The following is a 12,353-nucleotide window of genomic DNA, read 5'->3' on the forward strand; positions in this document are numbered from 1 at the left end:
AGCCTTGTAGTGCGATCACCCTGCTGTGAGAAAACAGAGATTTGCGGCACTTTGGAAATAAAATGCTACATTCTTATATGAACTTGAACGAACATTCATTAAAACACTATATAGCCTGAGTACATACCAATAGAAGAACAACTTGTCCTCTCGTGCTCGCCCCCTCATCCCAACCCCCTCTCGTGGACAACATGCTGCTGGTGGTGTGTCATTTCCACCAAAAGCCCACTTGATGGGCAAATAAATATTGCAGCCTTGTAGTGCAATCACCCTGCTGTGAGAAAACAACGATTTACTACACTTTGGAAATAAAATGCTACATTCTTATATGAACTTGAACGAACATTCATTAAAACACTGTAAAGCCTGAGTACATACCATTAGAAGAACAACTTGTCCTCTCGTGCTCGCCCCCTCATCCCACCCCCGCCTCTCGTGGACAACATAATGCTGGTGGTGTGTCATTTCCACCAAAAGCCCACTTGATGGGCAAATAAAAATTGCAGCCTTGTAGTGCGATCACCCTGCTGTGAGAAAACAAAAATTTACTACACTTTGGAAATAAAATGCTACATTCTTATGTGAACTTGAACGAACATTCATTAAAACACTATAAAGCCTGAGTACATACCAATAGAAGAACAACTTGTCCTCTCGTGCTCGCCCCCTCATCCCACCCCCCCTCTCGTGGACAACATGCTGCTGGTGGTGTGTCATTTCCACCAAAAGCTCACTTGATGGGCAAATAAAAATTACAGCCTTGTAGTGCAATCACCCTGCTGTGAGAAAACAACGATTTACTACACTTTGGAAATAAAATGCTACATTCTTATATGTACTTGAACGAACATTCTTTAAAACACTGTAAAGCCTGAGTACATACCAATAGAACAACAACTTGTCCTCTTCCGCTCGCCCTCCCATCACACCCCCCCCTCTCATAAACAACATGCTGCTGGGGTGTGTCATTTCCACCAAAAGCCCACTTGATGGGCAAATAAAAATTGCAGCCTTGTAGTGCGATCACCCTGCTGTGAGAAAACAAAGATTTACTACACTTTGGAAATAAAATGCTACATTCTTATATGAACTTGAACGTACATTCTTTAAAACACTATAAAGCCTGAGTACATACCAATAGAAGAACAACTTGTCCTCTCGTGCTCGCCCCCTCATCCCACCCCCCCCTCTCGTGGACAACATTCTGCTGGTGGTGTGTCATTTCCACCAAAAGCCCACTTGATGGGCAAATGAAAATTGCAGCCTTGTAGTGCGATCACCCTGCTGTGAGAAAACAAAGATTTACTACACTTTGGAAATAAAATGCTACATTCCTATATGAACTTGAACGTACATTCTTTAAAACACTATAAAGCCTGAGTACATACCAATAGAAGAACAACTTGTCCTCTTGTGCTCGCCCCCAATCCCACCCCTCCTCTCGTCGACAACATGCTGCTGGTGGTGTGTCATTTACACAAAAACCCACTTGATGGGCAAATAAAAATTGCAGCCTTGTAGTGCGATCACCCTGCTGTGAGAAAACAATGATTAACTACACTTTGGAAATAAAATGCTACGTTATTATATGAATTTGAACGAACATTGTATAAAACACTATGAAGCCTAGTACATACCAATAGAGGAACAACTTGTCCTCTTCCGCCCTCTCCCCCCCCCCCCCCCCCCCTGTCTCATGGACAACATGCTGCTGCTGGTGTGTCATTTCCACCAAAAGCCCACTTGATGGGCAAATAAAAATTGCAGCCTTGTAGTGCGATCACCCTGCTGTGACAAAACAAAATTATCTACACTTTAGAAATAAAATGCTACGTTCTTATATGAACTTGAACGAACATTCATTAAAACATTATGAAGCCAGAGTACATACCAATAGAAGAACAACTTTTCCTCTCGTGGTGGCCCCCCCATCCCACTCCCCCTCTCGTCGACAACATGCTGGTGGTGGTGTGTCATTTCCACCAAAAGCCCACTTGATGGGCAAATAAAAATTGCAGCCTTGTAGTGCGATCACCCTGCTGTGAGAAAACAAAGATTTACTACACTTTGGAAATAAAATGCTACATTCTTATATGAACTTGAATGAACATTTTTTAAAACACTATAAAGCCTGAGTACATACCAATAGAAGAACAACTTGTCCTATCGTGCTCGCCCCCTCATCCCACCCCCCCTTGTGGACAACATGCTGCTGGTGGTGTGTCATTTCCACCAAAAGCCCACTTGATGGGCAAATAAAAATTGCAGCCTTGTAGTGCGATCACCCTGCTGTGAGAAAAAAAAAGACTTACTGCACTTTTGAAATAAAATGCTACATTCTTATATGAACTTGAACGAACATTCTTTAAAACACTATAAAGCCTGAGTACATACCAATAGAAGAACAACTTGTTCTCTCGTGCTCGCCCCCTCATCCCACCCCCCCTCTCGTGGACAATATTCTGCTGGAGGTGTGTCATTTCCACCAAAAGCCCACTTGATGGGCAAATGAAAATTGCAGCCTTGTAGTGCGATCACCCTGCTGTGAGAAAACAAAGATTTACTACACTTTGGAAAAAAAATGCTACATTCTTATATGAACTTGAACGAACATTCTTTAAAACAATATAAAGCCTGAGTACATACCAATAGAAGAACAACTTGTCCTCTCGTGCTCGCCCCCTCATTCCACCCCTCCTCTCGTAGACAACATGCTGCTGGTGGTGTGTCATTTCCACCAAAAGCCCACTTGATGGGCAAATAAAAATTGCAGCCTTGTAGTGCGATCACCCTGCTGTGAGAAAACAGAGATTTGCGGCACTTTGGAAATAAAATGCTACATTCTTATATGAACTTGAACGAACATTCATTAAAACACTATATAGCCTGAGTACATACCAATAGAAGAACAACTTGTCCTCTCGTGCTCGCCCCCTCATCCCAACCCCCTCTCGTGGACAACATGCTGCTGGTGGTGTGTCATTTCCACCAAAAGCCCACTTGATGGGCAAATAAAAATTGCAGCCTTGTAGTGCGATCACCCTGCTGTGACAAAACAAAATTAAACTATACTTTAGAAATAAAATGCTACGTTCTTATATGAACTTGAACGAACATTCATTAAAACACTATGAAGCCTGAGTACATCCCAATAGAAGAACAACTTGTGCTCTTGTGCTCGCCCTCCCATCCCACCACCCCTCTCGTCGACAACATGCTGCTGGTGGTGTGTCATTTACACCAAAAGCCCACTTGATGGGCAAATAAAAATTGCAGCCTTGTAGTGCGATCACCCTGCTGTGAGAAAACAAAGATTTACTACACTTTGGAAATAAAATGCTACATTCTTATATGAACTTGAACGAACATTCTTTAAAACACTATAAAGCCTGAGTACATACCAATAGAAGAACAACTTGTCCTCTTCACTTCCCCCCCCCCCCCCTCCAAACCTCGCTCTTAAACAACATGCTGCTTGCGGTGTGTCATTTCCACCAAAAGCCCACTTGATGGGCAAATAAAAATTGCAGCCTTGTAGTGCGATCTCCCTGCTGTGACAAAACAAAGATTTACTGCACTTTGGAAATAAAATGCTACATTCTTATATGAACTTCAACGAACATTCTTTAAAACAATATAAAGCCTGAGTACATACCAATAGAAGAACAACTTGTCCTCTCGTGCTCGCCCCCTCATTCCACCCCTCCTCTCGTAGACAACATGCTGCTGGTGGTGTGTCATTTCCACCAAAAGCCCACTTGATGGGCAAATAAAAATTGCAGCCTTGTAGTGCGATCACCCTGCTGTGAGAAAACAGAGATTTGCGGCACTTTGGAAATAAAATGCTACATTCTTATATGAACTTGAACGAACATTCATTAAAACACTATATAGCCTGAGTACATACCAATAGAAGAACAACTTGTCCTCTCGTGCTCGCCCCCTCATCCCAACCCCCTCTCGTGGACAACATGCTGCTGGTGGTGTGTCATTTCCACCAAAAGCCCACTTGATGGGCAAATAAAAATTGCAGCCTTGTAGTGCGATCACCCTGCTGTGACAAAACAAAATTAAACTATACTTTAGAAATAAAATGCTACGTTCTTATATGAACTTGAACGAACATTCATTAAAACACTATGAAGCCTGAGTACATCCCAATAGAAGAACAACTTGTGCTCTTGTGCTCGCCCTCCCATCCCACCACCCCTCTCGTCGACAACATGCTGCTGGTGGTGTGTCATTTACACCAAAAGCCCACTTGATGGGCAAATAAAAATTGCAGCCTTGTAGTGCGATCACCCTGCTGTGAGAAAACAAAGATTTACTACACTTTGGAAATAAAATGCTACATTCTTATATGAACTTGAACGAACATTCTTTAAAACACTATAAAGCCTGAGTACATACCAATAGAAGAACAACTTGTCCTCTTCACTTCCCCCCCCCCCCCCCTCCAAACCTCGCTCTTAAACAACATGCTGCTTGCGGTGTGTCATTTCCACCAAAAGCCCACTTGATGGGCAAATAAAAATTGCAGCCTTGTAGTGCGATCTCCCTGCTGTGACAAAACAAAGATTTACTGCACTTTGGAAATAAAATGCTACATTCTTATATGAACTTCAACGAACATTCTTTAAAACAATATAAAGCCTTAGTACATACCAATAGAAGAACAAATTATCCTCTTCCGCTGGCCCCCCTCCCCCCCTCCCCACCCCCCTCTCGTGGACAACATGCTGCTGGTGGTGTGTCATGTCCACCAAAAGCCCACTTGATGGGCAAATAAAAATTGCAGCCTTGTAGTGCGGTCACCCTGCTGTGAGAAAACAATGATTTACTACACTTTGGAAATAAAATGCTACGTTATTATATGAATTTGAACGAACATTCTTTAAAACACCATGAAGCCTAGTACATACCAATAGAGGAACAACTTGTCCTCTTCCGCCCCCCCCCCCCCCCTCCTGTCACATGTACAACATGCTGCTGGTGGTGTGTCATTTCCACCAAAAGCCCACTTGATGGGCATATAAAAATTGCAGCCTTGTAGTGCGATCACCCTGCTGTGAGAAAACAAAATTTAACTACACTTTAGAAATAAAATGCTACGTTCTTGTATGAACTTGAACGAACATTCTTTAAAACACTATGAAGCCTGAGTACATACCAATAGAACAACAACTTGTCCTCTCGTGGTGGCCCCCCCATCCCATCCCCACTCTCGTTGACAACATGCTGCTGGTGGTGTGTCATTTACACCAAAAGCCCACTTGATGGGCAAATAAAAATTGCAGCCCTGTAGTGCGATCACCCTGCTGTGAGAAAACAATGATTTACTACACTTTGGAAATAAAATGCTACATTCTTATATGAACTTGAACGAACTTTCTTTAAAGCACTGTAAAGCCTCAGTACATACCAATAGAAGAACAACTTGTCCTCTTCCAGGCCCCCCCCCCCCCCCCAACCACGCTCTTGGACAACATGCTGCTGGCGGTGTGTCATTTCCACCAAAAGCCCACTTGATGGGCAAATAAAAATTGCAGCCTTGTAGTGCGATCTCCCTGCAATGAGAAAACAAAGATTTACTACACTTTGGAAATAAAATGCTACGTTATTATATGAACTTGAACGCACATTCTTTAAAACACTGTAAAGCCTGAGTACATACCAATGGAAGAACAACTTGTCCTCTTCCGCTCCCCCCCCCCGCTCTCCAACCACCCTTCTCATGGATAACATGCTGCTGGCGGTGTGTCATTTCCACCAAAAGCCCACTTGATGCGCAAATAAAAATTGCAGCCTTGTAGTGCGATCACCCTGCTGTGAGAAAACAAAAATTTACACTTTGGAAATAAAATGCCACGTTCTTATATGAACTAGAACGAACATTCTTTAAAACACTATAAAGCCTGAGTACATACCAATAGAAGAACAACTTGTCCTCTTCCTCTCGCACCCCCCCTCCCCCCACCGACTCTGGTGGACAACATGGTGCTGGTGGTGTGTCAATTCCACCAAAAGCCCACTTGATGGGCAAATAAAAATTGCAGCCTTGAAGTGCGATCACCTTGCTGTGAGAAAACAAAGATTTACTACACTTTGGAAATAAAATGTTACATTCTTATATGAACTTGAACGAACTTTCTTTAAAACACTATAAAGCCTGGGTACATACCAATAGAAGAACAACTTGTCCTCTTCCGCTCGCCCCGCCCCCCGCTCCCTTCCACCCACCCACTCTCGTGGATAACATGCTGCTGGTGGTGTGTCAATACCACCAAAAGCCCACTTGATGGGCGAATAAAAATTGCAGCCTTGTAGTGCGATCACCCTGCTGTGAGAAAACCAAGATTTACTACACTTTGGAAATAAAATGCCACGTTCTTATATGAACTTGAACGAACATTCTTTAAAACACTATAAAGCCTGAGTACATACCAATAGAACAATATCTCGCCTCATCCGCTCGCCCCCCCCCCCCCCCCCCCGCCCCACCAACTCTCGTGGGCAACATGCTGCTGGCGGTGTGTCATTTCCACCAAAAGCCCACTTGATGTGCAAATAAAAATTGCAGCCTCGTAGTGCGAACACCCTGCTGTGAGAAAACAAAGATTTACTACTCTTTGGAAATAATATGCTACGTTCTTATATGAAATTGGAGGAACACACTTTTTAAAACTGTAAAGCCTGAGTAGATAGCAATAGAAAGAAGGCATGTCCGATTTCATTCTGTTGTGAACAGCAAGCTGCTGGAGGTGTGTTATTTCCTCCAAAATCGCAGTCGATGGGCTAAGAAACATTGCAGATTTGTATCGAGAACACTCTGCTGTGGGGAAATAAAAATTTACTATAATTTAGATGTCAAATACTTCTTACTTATATTAAGTTGATGTAGCTACCTTTTAAGAACTATAACTGTTGAGTATATTCAATGTTATTCACGTGACACCTATTGATTAGTCAACAATGTTAGTCATGGATTTTTTTTGAGCCACAATTTCGTTACTGCTTCCTTACTGACAACATAATACTCTCAGGCAGGCTTCTTTCAAATTGGTTGCTCCACTTCTCGTAACATCTTTTGGTTAATGTGTGATTATAGTTTGGTTGCCTGATGCTTCAGACGAGGTCATCAATACAGGCGTACTCTATATTATACACTGAAGGTGCTCAGAATGTTGGACACCTACCTAACATTGTGTAGAGCACATGTGAGCATGCAGATGTGTCGCAACATGACGTGGCGTGGATTTGTCTAATTTCTGTATATTGAGCAAGCAGTAAAGGAAACAAAAGAAAAATTTGGAGTAGGTATTAAAATTCATGGAGAAGAATTAAAAACTTTGAGTTTCGCCGATGACATTGTAATTCTGTCAGAGACGGCAAAGGACTTGGAAGAGAAGTTGAACGGAATGGACAGTCTCTCGAAAGGAGGATATCAGATGATCATCAACAAAAGCAAAACGAGGATTATGGAATGTAGTCGAATCAAGTCGGGTGATGCTGAGGGAATTAGATTAGGAAATGAGACACTTACGGTAGTAAAGGAGTTTTGCTGTTTGGGGAGCAAAATAACTGAGCATGGTCGAAGTAGAGAGGATATAAAATGTAGACTGGCAATCGCATGGAAAGCATTTCTGAAGAAGAGAAATTTGTTAACATCGAGTATAGATTTAAGTGTCAGGAAGTCGTTTCTGAAAGTATTTGTATGGAGTGTAGCCATATATGGAAGTGAAACATGGACGATAACTAGTTTGGACAAGAAGAGAATAGAAGATTTCGAAATGTGGTGCTACAGAAGATTGCTGAAGATTAGATTGGTAGATCATATCACTAATGAGGAGGTATTGAATAGGATTGGGGCACAACTTGACTAGAAGAAGGGATCGGTTGGTAGGACACATTCTGAAGCATCAAGGGATCACAAATTTAGTATTGGAGGGCAGCATGGAGGGTAAAAATCGTAGAGGGAGACCAAGAGATGAATACACCGAGCAGATTCAGAAGGATGTAGGTTGCAGTAAGTACTGGGAGATGAAGAAGCTTTCACAGGATAGAGTAGCATGCAGAGCTGCATTAAACCAGTCTCAGGACTGAAGACCACAACGACAATAACAACATAAAAATAACGCAAATTAGTTGCAAACTACGGCGTGTACAAACTTTATTCAACATGTAAAATTATTTACGCTACGGCATGTTCGATATGCCCGCCATGATTGGCGATGGTGTGGTGCAGACGAATAGTGAAAATTCTGCATGACCCGCTGAAGTGTCAGAACATCGATGCTGTCGATGACCTGCTGAGTGGCTGTGGTTTTGGAGTTATTGCTGTACACCTTGTCTTTAATATAGCCCCACAAAAAGGAGTCGCATGTTTTGAGATCCGGAGAATATGGAGGTACTGGATACTGGCCAGGAAAAAGTTGAAGAGGAGACAGTTGAAATTTGGACAACAACGTAGTTGATATTTTACGGTTTCCAACATGAAATATTCCAAAATGTTTTTAACAGATTTCTGCGCTTTGTTTTCCAGAATTAATCGACATACTGAGTTTTGCTAAGCATGGCAGATAAATTTAGATAAGAGGACTTCCTGACAGAGTGGCGTTGCAAATACTCGTTGAAATTGCTAGGCAAAGCGTGTTGTGTGGCCGATTGCAGGCTGTATTGCTCACAACATTGCCGGTGATGTATCTCTCGTGTGTGGGATGCTTAATCGACTCCTCGCTGAGGAAACATCTTGTGTCACATCACGGGATAGACAACAGCGTGGGAGGCCACATACAAATGATGCTCACTGCTATAAATTAGGAAATGAAATACATCATTAAGCAATGCCGACTATGGCATCTGACCTATGGCGCACAGTCTGAATGCGAAATGAATCACATATCGGCAGCTCGTCTTCAAGCGATCGCTACCAGAAACCATGGAAATGTGGCAGCACTGTGCTGGTATTAAGGATAAGAACTGGAGTGGCACAAAGGCGATAAGGCACGCACGCCCACCTTATTTTTCGACACGTAAGCAGAAAAAAACCATTTTGAAAGGCATTTCGTTCCATGAATTAGGAATCTATGTTTTAACAGGCAAATTAGAGTTCTGTCGAAAACAAAGGATACATCCACGCTTCGGTGTCCACCTGTCGGCTTCAACCAATGACGTCATACCTATGTCAAAGTAAGTACTCAACCAGGGAAACTCCCCACCACATTCCCCAGTGGACAGCTCATCAGAAAGTGAACACAGATGAAGCATGAAAACAGGAAGAAAATGTACTGTACTGTGAAAAAAAAGAAGCAATATAGAAACAGTGGATGGTGTTCCAGTGTAACGACAAGTGTCAGCCAATTGCATGCTGATGAACACATCTCTAGCACGACACTGAGACAGCAGCAGCAACTACACACAGGGAATGTGAGTTCCGCGCCGCCTAGCTGCAGTGGAGTGGAAGACGAGCCGTCATACAAACGCCACAGCAGTGAGTTACGAACTGTATTGTTTTTGCTTGCACTGAAATTGTATATACCAAAGGACACTGATTATTTGCGTGTCCCCATTTGCTTGCAACACACCTTTGTGAATACACAAAGTTAACACTCTCTGTACCAGGCCTATTTTATGCACCCGTCCCTAGAAACCGGGCAATTTTACCAATATTAAAAAAATTACTGCATCAAATCTACTGTTTGGATTGTGGCAAATTTGGTACCATCTTGAAGCTGCACATTTCTACTTTAATTCTGAGTGAAAGAAACTACTTTACAATGCACAGCTTTAAGGTACAGTTATAGAAATCACTTAGATGTTTTAAGAATTTAGAAAAAGTCATACGAATAAGGGAATACAATTGTGATTTATTTTTAACCAAAATTGTGGCACTACATTACATGTTTCTGATAGTATACAGTATTACATATAAATTTCACACAGAATCATATTGTTTTTTAGTGTGGAAAATTTTAAAGCAAGGTTCCAGGCAGAGTGCAACGCCACACTGTTCACATTCGTATCGTGTCTCTTTGCGAGAAGCCTTGCCACTCTGTTTCTTGCTCCTGGAACTGCACACGTGACACACACGAGCAGCATACTTCTTAGTAGTTGCAGGTATGTGCTGCAAAAAATGTCTCTTTGTTAGCCGACCTACAGTTCCTTCATTTCTTGGAATGAATTCAAGTGTGTCGTCTTCAACAAGCTGAACTGCAAGCACTGTTATAAAGTCTGTTATTGTAATTTTCTTCCTGTGCACTGCATTGTACAGCCAAAATGCATTTGATACTCCCATAAGCAGCAAATGGAAATATAATTTTCGCCACCATTTCACAGTTCTGTGCTGGAACGGATTGTACTGCAGGCGTTGGTCTCCAATATCCACTCCAATTTTATTGAGGTTGTAATCAAGTACCTGAAGTGGTTTCAATACTACAGACCCATTTCTCTTAGTATGCGTACCAAATGTTGCTTGATGCCTTGTAGACAATGTATACACATCTCTCTTATCTTTCCACTTCATTGCCAATACATTATCTTTACGCCGAAAAGACATTTCGCCCTTTTTCAGCTTAGCAGATACTAAATCTTTAGGCAATCCTTTCCTGGATTTGTTCACAGTACCAACAGCTCCAGTGCCTTTCTCTGCCAGTTGCTGAAATAGCTCTGGACTGGAATAAAATCGATCTAAATACACAGTGTGGCCTTTGTTCAGCAAGCTGCTGTCAGACAACAATCGCAAAATAACCGCAGACGAAGAATTGTCAACAATATGCTTACCAGCATAAACTTCAAAATTTACAACATAGCCACTACTGGCTTCAGCAACAGCATATACTTTCAGTCCATACTTATGAGGCTTATTTTGCATGTAAACACGGAAACTCACACGACCTCGAAATGGGCAAATTCCTTCATCAATTGTCACTTTTTCTGAGGGACGATATGCCTGGATACATCGCTCCTTCAAATTATTATAATATGGCAAAACTTTGTAAAGTGGATGAAATCCATCTTCGCCTGGTTTTTTCTGATTTGAATTGTCAACAAGATGCAAGCATGACAGTATCTGAGTGAAACGCAAACGGCTCATGACATGGGGACAAAAGTTACAACTAAGAACAGGATTAGTGCTCCAATGGTCCGCAATTTTGGGCTTTTTCGAAACACACATGTGGAAAATAATACCCAAGAAACGCCTCATCTCACTTATAGTCACTGGCTTCCACGAACTCAAAACTGAATGGGGCTTCAGATTATTTCCTCTTCTTTTCTTCTGTATTGTCTGTGATGCATACAAATTTGTCTGTCTCTTGAGTTCATTTACGTCACTGTCAGTAAGGAACACTTTACTGCAATCCAGTACAGAACTCGACTCATCAATATCCACTAGTATCTGCCTGGGTGTCGTGTTGACAGGCAGAGGTCGGTAGGTGTCAACTGCAGTCCACTCACTGTCTTTCGGATACGGCACAGCTGCTGGATTTGAAGCAACACCTTCAACATCATTCTCGTCTTCATCTGAAGACAAACTGTCATCAATCTCGTCTTCTAAAAAGAATATCACATTATGTGTAACTACATACATCGTTTACACATGTTCAACAGATATGTGCGTACTGCACAATTACGTGGAAAATTCGGAAATACGTACCTTCAAACACACCATTGCATTCAGAATCGTCTGAATCACTCTCTACATTATCCAGAGTGTCGCTATGATTGATCAAATCCGCAATTTCTGCGTCTGATAAACCGCGCCGAAACATGATGACAAACAACTGAATGATATACAGACTGAGAACGCAAAGATAAGTTTTAACATGAATTACAGCGCTGCCGTGACATCTATGGACGCATTTTGTTAATAAACATCTGAAAAACGTATAGCGCTGGCCAAACCCGTAGAAATAACGTTGCAGTGTTTTGAATGAAATTAAATGTAGCGGCCCGTAAATTTTACGGGCTTGGTGATTTTCGCGCGATCCCAGGCCCGTAAATTTTACGGGCTTGGCGCTTAGAGTGTTAAGGATTGTCAATTCAGCTTACTGTAATAAACTCTATTAATACGCTTTGCTCCAATTGTTGTCTAGCGATCCGAGAAAACAGCTTCCTGGGCATCCTGTGTTAGACGAGTGGCCAGACACAACAAATGGTCCAAGCTTAACAAGTGCAGTACAAAGGAGCCTGGACGAGCAATTGCCTAGTGGTTAAAGTCGGCATGGTGGCTCAGCGTGTTTGGTTAGAGGGTTAGCTGCCCTGGGTAATAAAAATAACTGAGTAAATGGATCAACAAGGGTGTCATGGGACATATGCCCCGAACAATTGCAACAAATAATAATGAACGAAATGAG

General features: G+C 42.1%; 1 protein-coding gene across 1 annotated transcript; it reads right to left on the reverse strand.

Annotated features, from left to right (window-relative positions):
• Nucleotides 1-9,934: 9,934 nt before the first annotated feature.
• LOC126442622 (piggyBac transposable element-derived protein 4-like) lies at nt 9,935-11,587 on the reverse strand. Its single transcript, XM_050090710.1, has one exon. The coding sequence runs from the start codon at nt 11,585-11,587 to the stop codon at nt 9,935-9,937; it is 1,653 nt and encodes a 550-aa protein (XP_049946667.1).
• Between the last annotated feature and the right edge of the window lie 766 nt (nt 11,588-12,353).

Source organism: Schistocerca serialis, unplaced genomic scaffold, assembly GCF_023864345.2.
Source record: "Schistocerca serialis cubense isolate TAMUIC-IGC-003099 unplaced genomic scaffold, iqSchSeri2.2 HiC_scaffold_1393, whole genome shotgun sequence".
Classification (NCBI taxonomy): domain Eukaryota; kingdom Metazoa; phylum Arthropoda; class Insecta; order Orthoptera; family Acrididae; genus Schistocerca; species Schistocerca serialis.